At 40.2% G+C, this 21468-nt stretch overlaps 1 protein-coding gene across 3 annotated transcripts; it reads right to left on the bottom strand.

Annotated features, from left to right (window-relative positions):
• Positions 1 to 294: 294 nt before the first annotated feature.
• MGME1 (mitochondrial genome maintenance exonuclease 1) lies at positions 295 to 21432 on the bottom strand. Of its 3 annotated transcripts, XM_075564026.1 has the most exons (6): positions 21306 to 21432; positions 19124 to 19698; positions 15001 to 15217; positions 6275 to 6407; positions 5627 to 5897; positions 295 to 1586 (listed from the first exon to the last, which is right to left on the bottom strand). In XM_075564026.1, the coding sequence occupies exons 2-5, from the start codon at positions 19623 to 19625 to the stop codon at positions 5664 to 5666; spliced, it is 1086 nt and encodes a 361-aa protein (XP_075420141.1). In that variant the 5' UTR covers positions 19626 to 19698; positions 21306 to 21432; the 3' UTR covers positions 295 to 1586; positions 5627 to 5663. The 3 variants fall into 3 exon arrangements, with proteins under 3 accessions (XP_075420141.1, XP_075420142.1, XP_075420140.1); XM_075564025.1 differs by lacking the exon at positions 295 to 1586 and having other exon boundaries at positions 4621 to 5897; XM_075564027.1 differs by lacking the exons at positions 295 to 1586; positions 21306 to 21432 and having other exon boundaries at positions 4620 to 5897; positions 19124 to 19648.
• Between the last annotated feature and the right edge of the window lie 36 nt (positions 21433 to 21468).

The following is a 21468-nucleotide window of genomic DNA, read 5'->3' as shown; positions in this document are numbered from 1 at the left end:
TCCCTGCAGCACGCTCTGTAAATACAGCAGCACAGCCCTGTTGCAGTTAGGAGTCCCTTAGCAGGACAAGGGCAAGTGAGGGAATACTCCCAAGCAGTTCAAAGCAGTTTACTAGATCCAGATGTCATCAGCGGGGATAGATAGGAAAAACATTGGAATGTAAGCAGTAAAAAACACAGAAACTGTTTACGAAGCGGCTTCTGAAAGTTCTCAGAAAAATGGAATGAAGATGTAATGCGTTTTTTTCCCACGAACTTTTTGAAGTAGAAAAAATATACTAAAGGGACATAACCAATTTATGATTTTTTTCTTCAGGGGTGGGATAATGGGATTAGGGGAACAAAGAAAAGAGCTGTTAAGTTTATCTGCAATGTGCTACTTTTTATTTTACTCTCTAAGTATCTTAAGCAAACTGGAAAGAACTCTCACATTAACCCAGGACATCACAAGAGATTCTCTTCTAAAATACACGCAACTTAGGAGGATAAGAGGCAATACATACCTACCTGTTCAACATCAAGGCCTCTGCTGCTTCAATAGTTTCCTTGCCTCCCAGTCAATTCTGACACAGCCACCCTACAGAACTGCTCCATAGGATTTTCTAAGACGGAGAGGGGGACACCAATGGCAGTGGCTATATATTTGGTTGCTCACCAAAAGGTTAGCAGTTTGAAACCACCAGCTGCTCTGAAGGAGAAAGAGGAGGCTTCCTTCTCATGCAAAGTGTTAAAATCTTATAAACCCAGAGAGGCAGCTGAACCCTGCCTGACAGGATTGCCATGAGTTGGAAACAACTCGATGGCAGTGTATTTGTTTTGCTTTGAAATCTTTATGGCAGTAGGTCTTCAGGTCATTCTCCCATGGACTGCTGGGTGTGTTCTAACCATTGTGTGACAGGCCTCCTTAATGATTCCCTGGAAACTGGTTGCCATCAAATTGATTGACTCACAAGCAAATCTACTGCCGTGGAGTTGATTCCCGCTGAGTAATTCTATAGAACAGAAATGAACATCCTCCAGGGTTTCTGAGGCTATATATCCTTACGGACAAAGATTGAGCATCTCTCTCCTGTGGAGCAGCAAGTGGATTTGAACCACTGACTTTTCAGTAAGCTGTTGGGTATCTTAACTGCAGTGTCAACAGGGCATCTGAGCAATCCTATAGATGGTGCCAGTGAGTTGGCTTTGACTCACAGCGATCTATGGAACAAAACACTGCCCATTCCTTTACCATCCTCACAATTGTTGTTTGAGTCTTGCTGTAGCTACTGTCTCAATGTGTCTCCATGATGGTCTTCCTCTTTTCACCAGTCCCTCCAATTTATCAAGTATAATGTCCTTTTCCAGGGGGTGGTCTCTCTGAAAACATGTCCAAAGTACATGAGACAAAGTTTCTTCACCTCAATTTTAAGTAGCATTCTACTTGTACCTCTTCCAAGACAGATGATTTGTTCTGTTGGCAGCCAATGGATTTTCAGCATTCTTCACCAACACCATCATTCAAATTCAGATTCTTCTTTGGACTTCCTTGTCCAGTGTCCAAGAAGCCCTGGTGGCATAGAGCTTATATACATGTTGGGCTGTAATCTGCAAGGTAAGGAGTTTGAAACACCAGTCACTCCATGGGAGACAGTGCTGTCTACTCCGGTAAAGGATTAAAGTCTCAGAAACTCAAAGGTAGCTCTACTCTGCCCTATCGGGTGGCTAGAATCAGCTTTGACTCTATGGCAGTATGGTTCTGTTAATTATTCACTGTCCAACTTTCACATACCTATGAGACAATTGGAAATACTATGGCTTGGGTCACATGCAACATAGTTCTTAAAGTGATTTTCTGACTCTTCAACACTTTAAAGAGATCTTGTGCAGATTTGCCCAATGCAATACATCATTTAATTTCTTGACTGCTGCTTCCATGAGCATTGATTGTGGATCCAAGCAAAATGAAATCCTTAACAATTTGAATAAACAAAACCCAAAGTACTCACTGACATTGAGTAAATTCTGACTCATAGTGACTCTATAGGGCAGGGAACTGACTCTTATTCAATCTGGATGCTGATCAAATCATCGAAGAACCTGGATTATATGAAGGATGGGGTGTTAACATTCGTATCATTAATAAGTTGTAATATGCAGATAACACAACTTTGCTTGCTGAAAGTGAAGAGGACTTGAAGCAGTTGCTGATGATCAAGGATTGCAGACGTCAGTATGGATTACGGCTCAATGTAGAAAAAAACCAAAATCTTCACAACTGGACCAATAGGTAGCATTGTAATAAACAGAGAAAATATTGAAGTTGTCAAGGACTTCATCTTGTTTGGATGCACAATCAGTGCTCATGGAAGCAGCAGGCAAGAAAGCAAATGATGCATTACATTGCACAAATCTGCTGCACAAGGCCTCTTTAAAAATGTTGAAAAGTAGGGACATTATGTTAAGGGCTAAGATTCAACTAAGCCAGGCCACGGTATATTTAATTGCCTCATATGCATGTGAAAGTTGGGCATGAATAAAGAAAAAGAATCAATGCATTTGAAGCTGGTGAATATTGACAGTGAAACAGAGAGTGATGGAAGTGAAGCCATGTTGTGAACCTGACTGGAGGGGTTACTCACAATGGAGCCACACAGAAAACTTAAAAGGCATAATGTAGTGGGGTGTACTAGACCGCCCCACCCCTGACCATAGGAACAGCAATGGAGACTTTTAAGATGCTTGCCTTTTGGACACAAATGCTTAAGACTACAAGGGGGTGGGATGTACTGTTAAGATAGGTGGAACCCAGGATACGTAACCGTAGAAGAAACGGAGCCTGGGTTGATGGTTTATAACATGTCCTTCTATTTAACAGATATTCTTCTGTTCCTCGTCAGGATCTGTTATCTTTATGTTTTGGGCTTTTTTTGTTGTTGTTGGTGTTTATCTATACAAGATAGGCAATTTTACAGAGACAGAGACTGGACTGATGGTTCCTGGGGGGCATGGGAGATAGGGGGAGAGCAGTGAGCCAATAACGGTGAGGACAGGGGAATAGTGCTCTAGAATAGATGGCGAGGAGGGAAGAACTTTTCTGGATGTGCTTCATCAATCAAATTGTACCGGAGAGGAATTATTGAGACGTGAGCAGGTAAACAGAGAACCCTTATAATATATTAATATATTGCCGTATCTTACAATACAAATGAACATATCCAAGTCTAACAAGATTAATGAGGTGTTTTACCTCATTAATCATGTAAGATTCGTGTAGGTTCATTTGTATGTTTAGGATCGTTTGATAGATGAAAGCCAAGATAGATAACCCTTTAAAAACAGTAACAGGAGTAAGGTTCCCTGAGGGTATGGGAAGATGACTGTATAAGCCCACTTGACAAGATCGAACAGAATTGTATGTGAATGAATATAATGGATGTATAAGATATGACCAAACTCTACTCAAGCACTCCCTCAATGCAAGAGCACTTTGTTCTATTAACCTGGCATTCCATGACGCTCACCTTCCCGACATGATCGCTTAAGACAAAGCCAGTACATAGGCTAAGGAAATGTGGTGAAGAAAGCTGATGGGCTTGAAGATAAACAAGCGGTCAACAGCTTCAAAGCAACAAAGCCCACATGGAAGAAGCACACCAGCCTGATTATGAGGTGTTGATGAAATCAGGTATCAGGCATCAAAGAACAAAAAATCATATCATTGTGAATGAGGGGGGAGTGCAGAGTGGAGACCCAAAGGCCATCTGTAGGCAGCTGGACATCCCCTTATGGAAGGGATGCAGGGAGATGAGCCAGTCAGTGTGCAGCACAGCACCGATGAAACATACCATATATACTCGTGTATAAGCCAAGTTTTTCAGCACATTTTTAATGCAGTTTTTGTGGTAAAATTAGGTGCTTTGGCTGATATTCGAGTCAGCTTATACTCGAGTATACACAACTTTCTTCTAGTTCTTTAGTGCTTCCTCCCTACTCACTATCATGACCCCAATTCTACCTTACAAATCTGGCTAGACCAGAGCATGTACGTGGGTACAACAGACAAGAGTTGGAAACACAGGGAATCCAGGATAGATAACCCCTCAGGACCAATATTAAGAGTAGCCATACCAGAAGGGGAAGGGGGAGGTAACAGAGGGAACTGATCACAATGATCTACCTATAACCCCCTCCCAGGATATGGACAACAGAAATGTGGGTGAAAGGAGATATCAGTTAGTGTTAAGACATGAAAAAAAAATCTATAAATTATCAAGGGTTTGTGAGGGAGGGAAGATTGGAGAGGGTGGGGAAAAAATGAGTTGCTGATACCAAGGGTTCAAGTGGAAAGAAAATGTTTTGAAAATGATTATGGTAACAAATGTACCTGACACAATGGATTGTGATAAGAGTTGTACAAGCCTACAATGAAATGATTTAAATGAAAACAAAAAAAGAAAATGATGACAACAAATGTACAAAAGGACTTGACACATGGATGGATGTATGGATTGTGATGAGTTTTACAAGCCCCTAATAAAATGATTAAAAAAAGGGGGGGGTAATACAGGATAATGGGGGGTTAATATCTCAAGGAGTTCAAGAAGAAAATGTTTTAAAACTGATTGTGGTAGCTTCCAATAAAAGAATTTAAAGGAAAAAAAAGGACCATGGATTGCCAAAAGAACAAACCAATCTGTCTTGGAAGAAGTACAGCCAGACTGCTCCTTGGAAGCAAGAATGGCAATACTCTGTCTCATGTACTTTGGATGTGTTATCAGGAGAGACCACAGGAACAGCAAAAAACAGGAAGACCCTCACCAAGATGTATTGACACATTGTATAACAATGGGCTCAAACAACAATTTTGAGGATGGCAAAGGACTGGGCAGTGTACTGTTCTGTTGTACAAAGGGTTACTCTGAGTTGGAACCAACTCAACAGCATCTAATAATAACAACCACATCATCTATCAAATATACTCATACAAATGCTTCATTTCCCCATAGTTGAAAAATTCCACGGAGTTGATTTTCTCAAGGAAATATGATCAAATCAAACCAGCATTTAGTGACTAAGACACCTACAATTAACATTTCTCAAAGTGGGGTTATTTGATGATATTTTGAGGAATATTGTGAACAACATGGTGAATATGCTCCATTTCCTGAAGCGTAATATTTATTTGATATTAAATAATTACATACTTTTCAAAAATTTTTAAACGGAAGCCTTTCTCATCCCCAAACCATACAGAACCCCAATATATTAAAAAAAACAACAACAACCACCCAAGGAAACCATGTTGGCATAGCAATTGGCTAATGGGAGCTCTCCTTCATATATATCTGGAAGTAACTGTCCTCTTCCTCTGCCACAGTGTTTTCCGGGGAAAACTGAGGAGCAAGCACCTCCTGTGGCTTTGCATATCAAGCCTCACTGCCTTTCAATCTCTGATTCAAAGACTGGGCATCCTGCCCAGGACACCAGCTATAAAGAAATCCAAGTCATCAAGGTTGTGCCAGTCGGGCTCATCCTCTTTCAGGTAAACTGTTGGCACTTGATGTGCTAGAGTCCAGCTCCTTACATCTGAAAGGTTCTGGCTTTTCAGTTGCTTTAGTTAACAAGACATTTCATCAAATGAATACCTCTTGGGTTAATATAGCACTTCTGGTATCTCCATTTTTAATCACAGTAAACAGTAACAGATCTTCCCAAGCTTGCGAAATTACTGCATGTTCCCAAATGCTCTCTTCCTCTAATGCGGTTTCTGCATACTTTGGTTCTTTCCTTCTCTTTATATTCTTCTAGTCGAAGAAGCCACTTAGACCAGTACTGGGAACAGAGTTCTGTGTCCATGACGTGTGGGTGGGCAGGGGACCCATCTTTGTAAGCCACCACAATTAAGCCACACTGAACCTAAAAAAAAGAAAACACAGGCACTTTCAGAATTTTCACATTAGGCCCCAAATGTATGCTACTTTTCTTCTTATTCTAGGGTGAACTGAGTTAGAACAAAGCAATCTATGCTAATAGTATCTCCTAATTAAAATTTAAGGCAGGTTAGCAGAAGACTTCACCAGGTTACATGAAAACACAGATTACAGAGAAGACACTTAGGAATGGAGTGTGGTCATTAAAGATTAAAAATAAGGTGAGTCCAAGAAGAGGGGTAAAATGGTTCAAAGTCCAGGAGAAGGGTATGCAACGGGATGAACAGAGGAAACCCTAAGAAGTTTAGCAGCTATGAAGAAGCACTGAACATGACTTTTAAGTAAGTAGCTCAACATCTTGACCTGGAAGCTGTAACTGGCATCATGGTTTACAGCACCAATGTAGGCCACAACTTGCAACGGATTGTCAAATGTATTTTGGATAAAAGGCTTCGGTTTCTCTGATGTCTTCCAGTCAATCACACACAGCTTTCCTCTAAAGAGAAACCAAAGGAAGTCTCTGTAAGTAACAACTCAAATTAAAATCACTTTCAAAACTGTCCCCTGAAGTACTCAGGGAGTTACTGGTGAATCACATGGAGATGATGGGAAATCTTCTAATAGTTCGTGTTTCCAAACTTCCTCACAATGCCTTTGGACTGCCAGTTGATTTTGCCTCATCAGAGTGCAATACAACGTAGCAATGTTTGTATCCTCTGAAGTACCGTGGGACCTTTGAAGTTCTCTTACCAAAGGTGGTGTTCAAATCCATCAACATCTCATGTGTACAAGCTATGTGCACAAGTATGAGAATGGAGACCTTGTCTCTAATCCGAAAGTTTATCTATGGGTAGGATGTTTTATTAGGAGGGGCACTGGGAAACACTTTCAATGACTACCTGATTCTTGGTCAAATAGCCAGTGCATTACTCCCCACTGTCCCCATCCTGGTTTCATTTCATCCTGCCCTGGTGACATAGTAGGCGTGGTAGGGCTATTAATAGCAAGGTGAACAGTTTAAGACTACCAGCTTACTCCTCGGTAGAGATGAAGCTATTGCTCTCATAAATATTTCTACTTTTGAAAACTCAAAGGGGGCAGTCTCTGTTCTAGAGGACTGTTATGTATCAGAATTAACTTGATGGCAGTGGGCTTGTGCTTTTTTGTTTTTTTTAATTATAGAGATAAAAAGTATTGAACTGATAGCTGGTGATTCTCCAAGGGCTCTATAAATGTCTTTTGTAGCTTCAGTTTATTGGGAGATTTTAGACAAAGTATGGATATGTTACTTACCTGTAATTATAAGTACAGAAGGGTTATAGGCTATATAAGGTACTTATAAGATCTAAGACTAGCACTGTCTCAAACAAATAAAATGTGACCCATGTATCATTTTAAATTTCCTAGCAGCCATGTCTAAGGAAGAAAAAAGTGAAATATTAATATTTCATTTAAGCCAACTTATCCAAAATATTATCATCTCTATATGTTACTAAAGAAATAATTTATCTTTGTAGTTGGGAATATATACCCCCCCCAAAAAAAACCCAAACCAAATTCCAACAGATTCTATTAGCATATAAATTATTCATAGAATACTTTTCATTCACTTAAAAAATCATTTTATTAGGGGTTCTTACAGCTCTTATAACAATTCATACATCCATCCATTGTGTCAAGCACATTTGTACATATGTTGCCATCATCATTTTCAAAACATTTTCTTTTGACTTGAGTCCTTGTTATCAGCCCCTCATTTTCCCCCTCCCTTCTTCATGAACCCTGGATAATTTATAAAGGATATTTTTTCCATTAACTGCTATCTCCCATCACCCACTTTTTTGTTGTCCATCCCTTTTCATTTATTTTTATACTAAATCATTATCTAGTCTGCACTTGATATTACAGTACCTCCTTGGTCTGGTCATTGTCAAGTACTTAGCAGTCATATATGGTTAGTGGCTACTCTATTGAACAGTTAAGGTCTATCGCCTTCACAATATTTATAGTACTATCATTGTCTCTGTAATATTGCAATGTTTGATAATATGCAATAATTCCAGAAGGCTGCTGACCAGTTTTCTCCCTTGACTAACAGAGAGACCCTAAAGATTTCTTCCCTGGGTATCACATAGAAAAATGGCTTGTAGAAAGGGGGGTGGGGTGGCGAGGGGGATCTTAGTCATATTCATTTGAAATAAAAATCACATGAGATGCCAAGTCTTGTTACATAAAATAGATGAAAGTACAATGAGATCAAAATCATTAGCAACTCATTGTTACAAGATATGCATAAATAAGTATACTTCACTCTTCTATCATTTCGAATGCACAAAGCTTTTGAGTCAAATAGTTGCCTTCTAAGTATATGCGTATTCTAACTAGTGATTGAGATCCTGGGTGTAAGTGAAAATTACCCGGGAGACTTAAGCACTCATGCCCAGGCTCACTTCTCACAAATGGAATTTGTTCCGGGTCCATCAATCACCAATCCAAACACAGTATGAATGAACCCAGAGTATCTTGCCCAGAGAAACTCTCACAGCTGTAAATAAGAAGGCGTGTTCACTGCATCAGTATAATTGTGAAAAATTAGAAATAACTGAAATGTTCCCATGAGGGAAATGGAGATGATCCAGCCATATAAAGGAATAGCAAACAGCAGTTAACGCAGAGAAACGGATCAAAATAGTAATGCAAGCATGCTAGCATTTATGGAGCATCTTAAACCCTGGAATTAAAACATGGAATTAATAAAAGGAAAAGTTTTAATCATTCTAATAAGCCAGAATCTAAACCCAGGCAGCCTGGCTCCAGAACCCAATCTCTTACCAGCATTGTGATACTGTATACCTGGAGATTCCTATCTATCATGCTTCTCACAGATCACCGTGCAACAATTCAAAGTGTTGGTATGTACGCACCACACAATACACCCAACACTATGTATTATGGGTCAGGGGAGAAAGCGGAGACTTTCTGCTTCTGTTAAAGAGTTCATTAACTCACTGCCATTGACTGACTGAGTGACTGTGACAGTGACTGACAGTGACACAACAGAAGAGAAGAGACTGCTACTGTGGGTTTCAGAGATTGTAAATCTTGATGGGAGCATAGAACCACATCTCTCTCCCATGGCGCAGCTGCTGGCCTCCGGTTAGCAGTCCAACACATAATCCACCCAGACTCCTTCCAAGGAAGAGAATCTCAGAAACCCAAAAGGGCAGTTCGAGGCTGACCTACAGGGTCACTATGAGTGTGAATGGACTCCATGGCAGTTTGAGTGTGGGGGGTCTGTAAATTAAAGAGCAGCAGAGGGTTTAAAATGTGCTGTCTGTGTGTACTGAGCATTTGTTTTGTGGGTGTGTTAAATAGACTGGAGAAAAACATCAGATTCATCCCTGGGATTAAAGGGGAATTCAGCTAATTTGTAACATTATACAAAGAGGCTTCAGAGTATTGATGAAATCATACCACTATCTTTTATTTCTATTTTTTCCACTAGTTTTTAGAAATTCCCTTGTACTTCTTAAATGGGAAAAAATGTGAATGCAACCATGACAAATAATTTAAAAGCTGTAAATTATAGGGGGTGGAAAAGTATTAGAAAAGAAAATTGCGTATCTACACAAATAATAAGGAAAAGTTGCAAAATTACATTTTTCAAAGGGAATAAACACTGCATTTGCACTAAAAGTGGGGTCAAATGACTATATATAAAGCCATAAAATATTCTAGGAAGAAAAGGACCTGTTAACAGAGGTTAAAAACAGAGTGGGGTGGGAACACTCATTAGTACTGCTTGAATTACCAAATACCTGTTATCCAGCAGCCCTGGTGGCATGGTGGGCTAAAAGTTGGGCAGGTAAATGTGAGGTTGGAAGTTCACATCCACTAGTCACTCCTAACACTAAGGCTGTCTGCCCCCATAAATAGTCTTAGAAACCCTAGGTGTTATCCCCTGTGCTATAGGGTCATTATAATCAGAATGGACTTCAAGACCATGGGTTTGGTAAGGTGTTTCGTATGTTGTGGTTGCTAGGTGCCGTGGAGTGATCTCCGACCCACAATGACCCTATGCACCACAGAAGGAAACTGCCCGGTCCTGCGCCATCCTCACAACCGCTCCCCTGCTTGAGCCTACTGCTGCAGCCAATTTTCCCCGATGCCCTACTTTTTTACCAAGCATGATGTCCTCATCCAGGGACTGCTCCCTCCTGACAACATGCCCAAAGTTGCGTGAGGTAAGTGAGTCTTGCTATCCTTGCCTCCAAGGAGCACTTTGGTCATACTTCTAAGACAGATTTATAAGTCCTTTTAGGATCCATAATACCTTTAATATTCTTTGTTGCACACAATTCAAATATATAAATTCTTCTTTGGTCTTCTTTATTCAAGGTCCAACTTTCAGGTTGGATGAGGAAACTGAAAATACCATGGCTTGAGTCAGGCATAACTTAATTCTCAAAGTAACATCCCTGCTTTTCAATATAATACTACCAACTGTCTGTCAGTTTGTCGGACTGTGATAGCTTGGCTAGAAATATGTCACTGTATTCCAGATGCCAGCCACGTCACCCAAACTGAACAGGTTTCAGTCGAGCTTCCACCAGACTATGAAGAAGGAATCGGCTGCCCACTTTAGGTAGTCACTGAAAACCTTATATACAAAATTGAAACATTGAAGGCCTAGAGCAAAAAACCCCACAATTAATCAATAAACCAATAATAAATGGTGGTGCCATGGGACATATTTTATAATTCTCATAAGAAGTGCATGGGGTCATGAACTCGGGGTCAAGAATATAAGTGATTACTATTTGTCTTGGCTAATCCAAAGTAGTCAAAAACAGCCCAGTAAGTTTCTAGGCCGAGAGTACTCTTTTCAGATGTTAGATAGCAATGGCACAAAACTATTAAATGGCTTACTTTCTTTCTTCTTCTTTTTGGCCCGCCCGTCTCCCCCCCCCCCCCTCACCTCTTCTTCTTTTTTTAAAAGAACTCTACATAGGAAAACTTTTTAAACTTTTTTGGTTTGACTTGAACAAATTTACACAAGTTTAAACTTTGAAACATAATTTTTAAATTTCATCAGCACTTAATCCACATATATAATTCCATAGTTCAATCATATCAAGAATTGTAAAATCATTACCAAAAAACTTGAGAATATTTCCCCAATCGCCCGTTTAAATTGTCTTTAAAATGAGTTGTATAACCACAATCAATTCTAGTGCTCCCTAATCCCTCCCGCTTTCATTGTTTAATCCTGAAATCCCCTCACCTCCCTATCTCCCGCCCCCAACCCTACATCCCCTATAAACCCTCGCATAAGTTATTATCTCTATGCATCCACCCCTGTTCCTCACAAACTGGTAAAACCAACAGAAACAATAAAAAACAAAATCAACAGGGAATCATTAGAGAGGTCGGAAGGCTTGGCCCCAATCCCACCTACATGGACAGCTGTCCCTCCCCCCAGAATAATTTATTTTAGAGGACAGCACTGAAGCAACAGCTTAGGGAGAGGGATGTGTCTGATCAGAGCACAAAGGAGCAAATGAAGGGGAGGAAGAGAAAGTGGAGCACACCCTGGCCCATCAAGCCTTTAGGACGATATCCCTGCTCAGAGAAGCCAATGCCCAGAGAGGACCATATGGCTGGTCCCACTATGAGACATGACATCCCTCACTAACCTATCTATAGCCCTAAAAGGGCAACACTGGAGACAGAGTATGAGAATTCCGCCCGATCTGACACTACCACAACCAAGGGAAAACACTAAGGGCGTGCAACAGAACAGGAAGAGGAGCAGAGCAAGGAAGTTCCGAGGGAGTCAAAAATAGACTCTGGGACCACAGCGTGGAACCCCATCATATACCACCAGAAAACACTCCTAATGGTCAACAAACAGACCTTGAACTATTTACAGGCTTTTCTTTTTTGTCATGTTGTTTTATTTTCTTTTGTCTTTGTTTTTCTCTGTCTTGTTTTTTTGGTGCTTATTATTACCTCTGTAGGTCTATCTAGATAAGATAGGCTGGATAAACAATCTGGAGGAGAAAACAACAGGACCGATGGTTCCAAGGGGACATGGGAGAGGTAGAGGAAAGGAAGTGGTGTTAAGCAACCCAGGGACAAGGGACCAACTGATCCAAAATCAGTGGCAAGGAGGGTATAATAGGCCTGGTAGGGATTGATCAAGGGTAATGTAACTGAGAGGAATTACTGAAAACCAAATGAAGGCTAAGCATGATAGTGGGACAAGAGGAAAGTAAAAGGAAACAGAGGAAAGAACTAGGAGGCAAAGGGCATTTCCAGAGGTCTAAATACAGGCACATACATATATAAATGTATTTATATATGATGATGAGGAAATAGATTTATGTGCATATATTTATAGGATTAGTAATAAGGTAGCAGATGGACATTGGGCCTCCACTCAAGTACTTCCTCAATGTAAGAACACTTTGTTCTATTAAGCTGGCATTCCATGATGCTCACCTTCCCGACACAATCCCTGAAGACAAAGAGGGTTCCATAAGCAAATGTGGTGAAGAAAACTGATGGTGCCCAGCTATCAAAAGATATAGCGTCTGGGGTCTTAAAGGCTTGAAAGTAAACAAGTGGCCATCTAGCTGAAAAGCAACAAAGCCCACGTGGAAGAAGCAATCCAGCCTGTGTAATCATGAGGTGTCGAAGGGATCAGGTATCAGGCATCAAAGAACTAAAAACCGTATCATTGTGAATGAAGGGGAGTACAGATTGGGGACCCAAAGTCCATCTGTAGGCAACTGGACATCCCCTTAAAGAAGGGTCGCGAGGAGACGAGTCAATGAGGGTGCAGTGTAGCAATGATGAAACATATAACTTTCCTCTAGTTCTTAAATGCTTCCCTCCCACACTATCATGATCCCAATTCTACCTTACAAATCTGGCTAGACCAGAGGATGTACACTGGTACAGACAGGAACTGGAAACACAGGGAATCCAGGGCAGATGATGCCTTCAGGACCAGTAGTGAGAGTGGCGATACAAGGAGGGTGGAGGGAAGGTGGAGTAGAAAGGGGGAACTGATTACAAGGATGTACATATAACCTCTTCCCTGGGGGACGGGCAACAGAAAAGTGGGTGAAGGGAGATGTCAGACAATACAGGATATGACAAAATAATTATTTATAAATTATCAAGGGTTCGTGAAGGAGGGGGGAGTGGGATGGGAGGGGAAAAAATGAGGAGCTGATACCAAGGGTTCAAGTACAAAGCAAATGTTTTGAGAATGATGAGCGCAACAAATGTACTTGACACAATGGATGGATGGATGGATGGTAATAAGATTTGTACGAGTCCCCAATAAAATGATAAAATAAACAAAAAGCCAAAATAGAAATAATATGGTAAGGTTAAAATGATAATATAAAGATAAAAGTACAAATAATGAGTAAGAAAGAAAAGACCACCCTTAATATTTAAAAAGCCAGGGAAGAAACTTTTGATCATGGAACATTCAAGAGAAACAGGTACCTAGAATAAATTCAGGTTGGGTCAATAGGGAGGTCAGTTGACCAAGTATCAAGGTCAATCCAGCAGAATCAAGATTATTTGCGTGAGACCCTTGCCTGAGGTGGGGGTGGGGTGTTCTGCCAGCGGTTTAATCTAACTAGTTACTCTGCAGACAGGTTTTGGGCTCCCACTGTCCTCTATAGCTTTCTACCAATTGGATGGTCATAATTTTAGCTCTGATATTTTGTTTTTGTCATCTTTAGATCACACAAGCTGGTGTGCTTCTTCTATGTGGACTTAGTTGACTACTCGCTTAGGTGGCTGCTTGTTTGAATATAAGTCTTCAGACCTCAGACACTATTCTGATTGATATCTGCTTTCTTCGTCACACTTTGCTATAGCACCCTTATCTTATTTCATGAAGGCACTGAGCAGGGCCATGCTATCAGAACTAATTGTCCTTGGACTGTGGAAGCTATCTGCATGTCCATGGAGAATGCAGGAGTCAGGTTGACTTTGGCATCCATAAGATGACAAAATCAAAACCCCATAAGACCAACTATTCCAATAACAGCAACAAATCAACCAGCAAACAAACAGGGTAAAAACAAAAAAGCACACCACCAAGAAAACAAGCTAAAAGCAGGAAAACAAACACCCATCAAAACGAGAAAGTACAACATTGCCAATCAGGTGGCCTACATTCTAGATTAATGAATATTCTCTCAAAATATTTTAAAAACTTGAATTTTAACTAGATTTCCATGGGTTAAGGTTTTCTCCCTGTTCTGTTTTATTGCTCTAATACTTTATAATCTATGTTAGCTACCCTTGAAATAAGGTGTAATGGGAAAAATCAGTAATACCAAAGCAGTTTAAAACTATATGAAGCTTTAATAAACTCTAAATTCTTATCCATTACAACTACTGACCGGATATCAAGAAAAGAGTTTGATTTTCAGGGTCTACAGATCACGGTGCTATCTTTAGGAAAGAAAACACAAGGACTACATTGGATCTTATGTCTGGTACCTTGCTTGGGGGTAGTCGGGGACAAAAAGCTAGAAAACAGGACATCATAGGAATACTGAAAAACAACACCTTTTCTTTACCACACAATGAGATTTATTTTAATTGACAGAAAACCTTTAACAAGAGGTCACAGTTTGCTTTTTGGACACCAATTAACAAAGATTATGAGTCTCTTCTCCTATTATCAGAGGAGCCCTAGAAATGAAGTGGTTATATGTTGGGCGGCTAACCGCAAGGTCAGCAGTTTGAATCCATCAGCTGCTCTATGGAAGAAAGATGGGGATTTCTACTCCTGTAGAGTTTGTCTCAGAAACCCACAGGGGCAGCTCTACCCTGTTATAGAAGATCACTGTGAGTTGACATCAACTCGGTGGTAATGAGTTTGTTTTCTTCCTATTATCCCTCCTCCACCTCTACCCACAATCTAATTCTATTACCTGTAACACAGATTTTTACTGGAAGCCTGCAAGCACATCGTGAAGCAGGAGGAAAGAGCAATGTCCCACCCTACATTAACTCACCCCCACTCTATGAAGGAAACAGCTAATACTTACTGGTACTCGGCCACGCAGTCTAGCAGACCCATATATTGTAGGGCTTCATGTTGAACAGCGCTTTCAAGAACTCGCACTCCACTGACATCTTTCAGAACATGCTGGATACTTTCAATGTAGCCAGATGCCAGATTTCCATCGTTTTCTTTTGAAGCCCCTTGGGATGAAAGTATGCTCTCCAAGGCTTCATGGAATTGTTTTCCTTGTAAAAATATGTCTAAGAAAATTATGGAAAAGACAATAAAATAATTACCTTTAAGTGACAACCCCTAAGAAATCAAATTTCAGGCTCAACCAGAAGTATACAGTTTAAAAATCAAAGGGATTAGGGTAATTTATTCAATAAAACGGATTGAAATGAAACATTCTTGGAATTAGGCAAAAAGCTAGTAAAACTGAAGTGGCTGTGAGTGCTAGGATTATGTCTTGGTACTAAGTATATAAGTATCTAGTTTAAGTCATTAATGGATTGTCGAGTTCAATTTAGAAATGTAACGAAGTATACTAAACTTGAGTGTAAGTGAAAGAATCCTTTTGTTCACAGGATTAAACTGGCACAGAATGAAATTTCAGGCACATACTAAGTAGAAACGGTGAATATAATGAGGGATTTTTGGGGGGGTTGGGGCTGAGGGGGCTATTTGTGACCTTCTTTACCTCGACCTGTTTAGTCATTTGAGACTGTTGCTCTGTCTTAATTCTCCCCCTTTCAGAAAAGACAACAGAAGGGGCATATCTACTGTGTCCTACAGTGTGGCTATTAGTTGGAATCTATTCAATGGCAGTTGAATTCAACAAAGCTAGCAGATGCACACGCCAAAAAAAGAAAAATTAAACAAACATGTTTCAACAAATGGAAAAAATGTGTATATATATATATATATATATATATATATATATATATATTCAACTGATTCCTAGTAAGGGAAGGAAAGAAAGGAAGGGTCACATTGTGCTCAACTGTAGCTTTGGTACTTTCAAAACACTAATTTCCAAACAAAACCAGGCAAGGTAAGAAGTATAACTCGTATGTTAATTCACAAGGCTCTCCAGGCCTAGGCAGGGCTGCAGCTTTCCCCAAAAGCAAAAGACTAGAATGGCAGCCGGTGTTCTTTCCAACCATCACACAAACAAGCACCGAATGAAACTCGGACACCAAAAACATCATTAGATATATATAAGAACAGAGCAGGAAGCATACATGTTTGGAGACTGATCTACAGAAGCTAGGAAAACCAATCGCATTAAGTAAAGTATTATCAGACCATAGTACATTTTTCAAGTAGATTTACAAAGTGTTTTTAAGGTCCAGTCCACTAACATGGGTAAAAAATGGAATTGCTTCTAGTAATTTACTTGAAGTTAATAAAATTAAACTTGGGAAGTACGAAGTTATTCTATTCCAAATTTACTGGTTCAATTGAACTTATTAGCTCATCGAAGACCTAAAGGAAACTTTAAGATTGACGTACCGCATATACTCGAATATAAGCCGACCCAAGTATAAACCAAGGTACCTAATTATTACCTGGGAAACCAGAAAACTTATTTACTCGAGTATAAGCCTAGAGTGGGAAATGCAGGATGTGAATTAACACAGAGACCAGAAGGGGGAGATGGAGCGCAGCCACAGACACATCCTTACCAGTTCAACCGCCATCCTAAGTGAATCACTATGGGTGCTTCTGCAAATTGGAGGCATCCACGTCATAGGACAGTTCTGATTGGTTAGATGTGAGTAAATAAACATTCAAAGCCCTGCAGTGTCAGTGGGCTTTGAATGAACAGCACCCAGGAGAGGTTATACCTTGCTGGGGTATTACTGACCTGTGTATAAGCCGAACCCCAGTTTTTCAGCACATTTTTTATACTGAAAAACTCGGCTTATACACGAGTCTATATGGTAGTTAAAACCTATGAAGGAACAAGTAGTCATCTACACTAGCTTAATAGTCAACAACAAGCCTATTAAAGACAGAAAAAAATTTGCTCAATCTATTACCATGCAGGTAGACAATTATTCTGATGCAGACTTAATCCCTGGATAGCTTTTTCATACATACATGACCTTTTCATACATACATGACCATAAACATAGGAAATGAGTACATGATTCCTTACATTCTAATGCTTAGAATATTAAACATGATTCAACTTTTAAAAGATGATTCCATAGATTTAACTCAGGTAACGTCAAGTCAGATTATTTACTCAGTAAATTAAAATTAGTTAAGTAAAATATGTTCAAACTTCAATATATAAGTACATTTTAAAATTTTTATGAGGTGATAGAACTGTCAGGATTGCTTTTAGATAAAAATATCCAAGTAGCAAAATCATTGGGAAAAAAAAACAAGTGCAAGCTCTTTTCACTATCATCAACAATGTTATTAAAAGTTAAAAAAAAGAGTTAAATTAGGAGTTCTCATCTTTGCTGTCTTCACAAGGTAAATTGTTGCCTGGGAAACTGCTCCAGCATTAGGGAGAATGACAGTTCCAGGCACATCTCTATCCTTTGGCTTTGACAAAACATGGTACAAAAGGGATATTACCAATTCAGTATTTTTCAAACTTCCTCTCCTGATCCATTATTTAGTGGGCTATGTTGTACTCCCCCACCCCTTTTCTGGCCACAGTATTAATCTAAATGTTTGTTAAAAATACTAGAATAAAAAACATGTGTGCCTATTATTATGTAGGTCAACAAATCTAGTTTTCTCTCGCATAGGCTGGTGGGGGGGGTTCATTCTTCATCCCAAATAGAACTTCCTCCTCTTCATCAAGGCCGCCAGAGCTACTTCTTACTTAGTGCCAACACCTGCAGACCAAAACTGTCCCAGAGAACTCTCTGCCTTTACATTTTCATACTGATTTTACGATTCCCACAAACTGTGACACTCCTGGTTGAAGAAAATGTAAACAGTTTCTCCTGGAGAAGCAGTGTTAATTATAAATTCTGATAGTCTAAATAAAAAACTTTTAAAATGCCATTACGAGATATTTTATGTGGTTTTAGACAGAAAACAGATTGTATGTTTTGTGGGTAGAATTTCATTTGCAACAATATGACAACAGAATAGTTTGATATAGTAATTATCTTTAAAAAGGTAGTCAGCTGCTAAATGTAACCCTTGCACCTGCTACCTATGAAATGTTATAATGTCCTAAAGCCTTGTAATTTTTGGCCAAATGCAGTTACTTATATAAATACTTAATGCGTTTTTCTCTATAATACTATGTTCTTGGGTTTAGCAAGTTAAACACACATAGGCAGTGCTTTTGCCCACGACACCTGAAAGTAAGTATGAGGGAACTTCAAAAAGTTCATGGAAAAAGGCAGTTATAATTCAATGGAGTTTTTACATCAACTTTTTGAAGCTGCTTTGTAAAGTGTTTGTGTGCCGCAAGGACACATGTACCGGATACTTTCTGGAAAGCAAGGCACTGTGGATTAGTCAATGGAAAACTTATAAGACATCAGTTTAATTCTTTTGAGGAACAACTGCCTATTGAACTTTCATTTTTCAACCAAATCGGTTTTAAGGAAGTAGAGAGGATATTGACTAGACTCTGAACAGAATGTCCAGCAAAGAATCAGAATTATGTTAACAGGTATCTTCCCACCCACCTCGCCACCCATCAAGGGCAATAGGTAATTCTAATCCTTGTTTGTAGCTTATAAGTGAACTTTATGCATCATTTAGTCAAACTAATAGTCCCTTTGTGTTTCAGTTTCATCTGTAAAATGGGAATATTATCTCTGCTTCATAGGTTTGTCAGAAGAATGGAGTTAATACACATTAATTGCTATTTAATGCTAATTATTATGTAGAAATAGTTTTTCACTTAAAAACAAAAAATCTCACTGCCATCAAATTGATTCCAACTCACAGTGACCCCGCAGGACTGTAACACTTTACTGAGAGTAGAAACCTCATCTTTCTCCCACGGAGCACTTGATGGTTTCAAACTGCTGACCTTGAGGTAATCACTATACCACCAGGACTTCTAGTTCTTCACTAGTAGAGATTTAAAAAAAACCTCAAAATTTAATTTTTACAACAAGGTTACTCTACATCCAAGAAAACGTGTCACCACCTAGGACCAGGGTTGAGAGCATTACTTGACTGATAGTCGGCAAAGCCATCTTCTCCCAGTTCTTGAACCATCCGCTGTTTCCACCTCTCCAAATAGAAGATCTGTTCTGATGTCATGGTCTGCTGTAGGACCCGGGTCACACTTGGGACCTTATTCTTTTGCAAAGGGATTTTCAACGGAATGGAAAGGTCGCTTGTTGTATGTGATCTTTTCCCTGGATTTAAGAGAGGAAACCAGTTCTGTGGAACCTTTGTTTTCTCATCTTGCTTTGGGGCCTTGTGCTTACTCACAGGTCCATAGAGTAAAGCATCTTCCTCAAACAGTGATTCGGGTGTTTGAGCACGGCTTCTGAAAGACAACACAGAACGTACTAACTCAGAGTATTTTTCTTGGTCTACTTCATAAGAGTTCACTTTTTTCTTCCCTCCACATGAATTAGAAGTGGAGAAACCCACACAAGGGGCTGGTTCCACAGAGAACCCTCTTGAATTTCTGAACTGCTTGTAAATGGTCTGAAAAACCTTCATCTTTAGATTTTTAAAAAAATCGCACTTCCTTTTAGTCTATTTGCAATTTTGAAGGCCTTTTCCCCTTGCATTCCTATTAAAGAGAAAAATAGTGTTAGGTACCAGATTTGCAAAAGTACATGAATCATCATTCGAATATTGCACATTAATAATTTATTTACGTTTTCCAAGGCTGGACAAAGCAATTTCCGAAGCCCTGCATGAATACAAGTTGTCTCAAACCAAAACCAAACTGATATGGATCCTAATAGCATAGCATGTAGAACTTCCCCCCCCACCCCAGTTTCCTGCCCAAAGCTGTATTCTTCATGGAAGCAGACTGCAATGTCTTTCTCCCATGAAGTGGCTGTGGGTTCAAATTCTTTCTAAGCAGCGCTGGCACCGTGGTCACTGCACCCAGGGTTTTCCTACAGAAGGACCCATCCCTTTCAGTAAAGGGAAAAACCTTACTACCACACGTCCATTCCAAATTAGGATCCTACACGGGGTTTTCAAGACTGGGCAATAAGCACTTACTAAATGCTAATTGGTGGGCAGCTCGGGGCAAGACATCCTCAATCTGCACCCTCAAAAACTGTGATGCCCAGTAGTGGAGGCAAGAGGGAGAAAAATGGTGGTGACCATACTAGAGTGGCTACACGATAATGCTTAAAAGTTCTGGGGAAAATTCCAGTATCATTTAACTTCATTTTCCCATAAATATACTGTACTTTACTAATACTTTAGAGCAAAAGTTCTCAACCTGTGGTTCGCGACCCCTTTGGGGAGCAGTGCGGTGTTGAACAACCCTTTCACAGGGGTCGCCTAAGGCCATCTGAAAGACACAGGGTATTTCCGATGGGATGGTCTTAGGAATAGAGACACCACTCCTCTATCCATCTCTAGGCGGGGCCGCCCACATGCAGATACACCCACATACCAGTACCTGGCGTGAAGGCTGGAACTCATGCCACCCCATGCTTCAAGGCAAGATTTCATTTATTTTTAATTAGAAATAAGTATTTCACAATATCTAATTGCATGCTGTTTTTGTGATTAATCGCTACGCTTTGATATTCAATTTGTAACAATGAAAATACACCCTGCATATCAGATTCACATGACAATTCACAACCGCAAAATTACAGTTATGAAGTAGCAACGAAAATAATTTTAAGGTTGGGGGTCACCACATGAGGAACTGTATTCCAGGGACGCGGCATTAGGAGGGTTGAGAACCACTGCTAGAGGGAGCCTGCTGGGGTAGTGGTCAAGCATGGGCTTGCTAACCACAAAGTCCTCGGGAGAAAGATTACGTTTTTTAATCCCGAAAAGGTTGTGTTGGATAGAGGGCGTTATCAGATATCAAACTGATGAAAACCCACCGGGGCAGTTCTACCCTATCCTATCGGGTCGCTCTGACGGGAATCAACTCCTGACAGCGAGTTACAAAGTATTCTGAATGGAGTTTTCTCCTTTCAATTAAACATCTTTAAAGGAGGGTGGTATGTAGACTTCGTTTCATAGCGGATAGGGTTGGGCTGCTAACCACAAGGGCAGTAGTTCAAAACCACGAGCCGCTCCACGGGAGAAAGGCTGATTTTTTTTTTAATTCCAGTAAAGATTTCGTGGGGGAAGTCAGTCAGGGGTAGGAAAGAAGGGCTTAAGGAGAAGCTGGGTCCCCGCGACAGGAGAAGGTACCTCAGAAGTCACGAGGCTGCGACTTGGCAGGTACCGGACGCCTCACGTAGCCGCCAGGCCACGAACATCCCTCGGCACGCGAACGTTCATTGGTTCCGCGCTCTCTTCCGGAAATAGGACCCGCCCACACTCGGCGACCCAGCATGCACTGCGGCGCGCGCGC

The sequence above is a fragment of the Tenrec ecaudatus genome, chromosome 12 (assembly GCF_050624435.1).
Source record: "Tenrec ecaudatus isolate mTenEca1 chromosome 12, mTenEca1.hap1, whole genome shotgun sequence".
NCBI classification, from domain to species: domain Eukaryota; kingdom Metazoa; phylum Chordata; class Mammalia; order Afrosoricida; family Tenrecidae; genus Tenrec; species Tenrec ecaudatus.
This window is presented reverse-complemented; position numbering and strand designations above follow the sequence as displayed.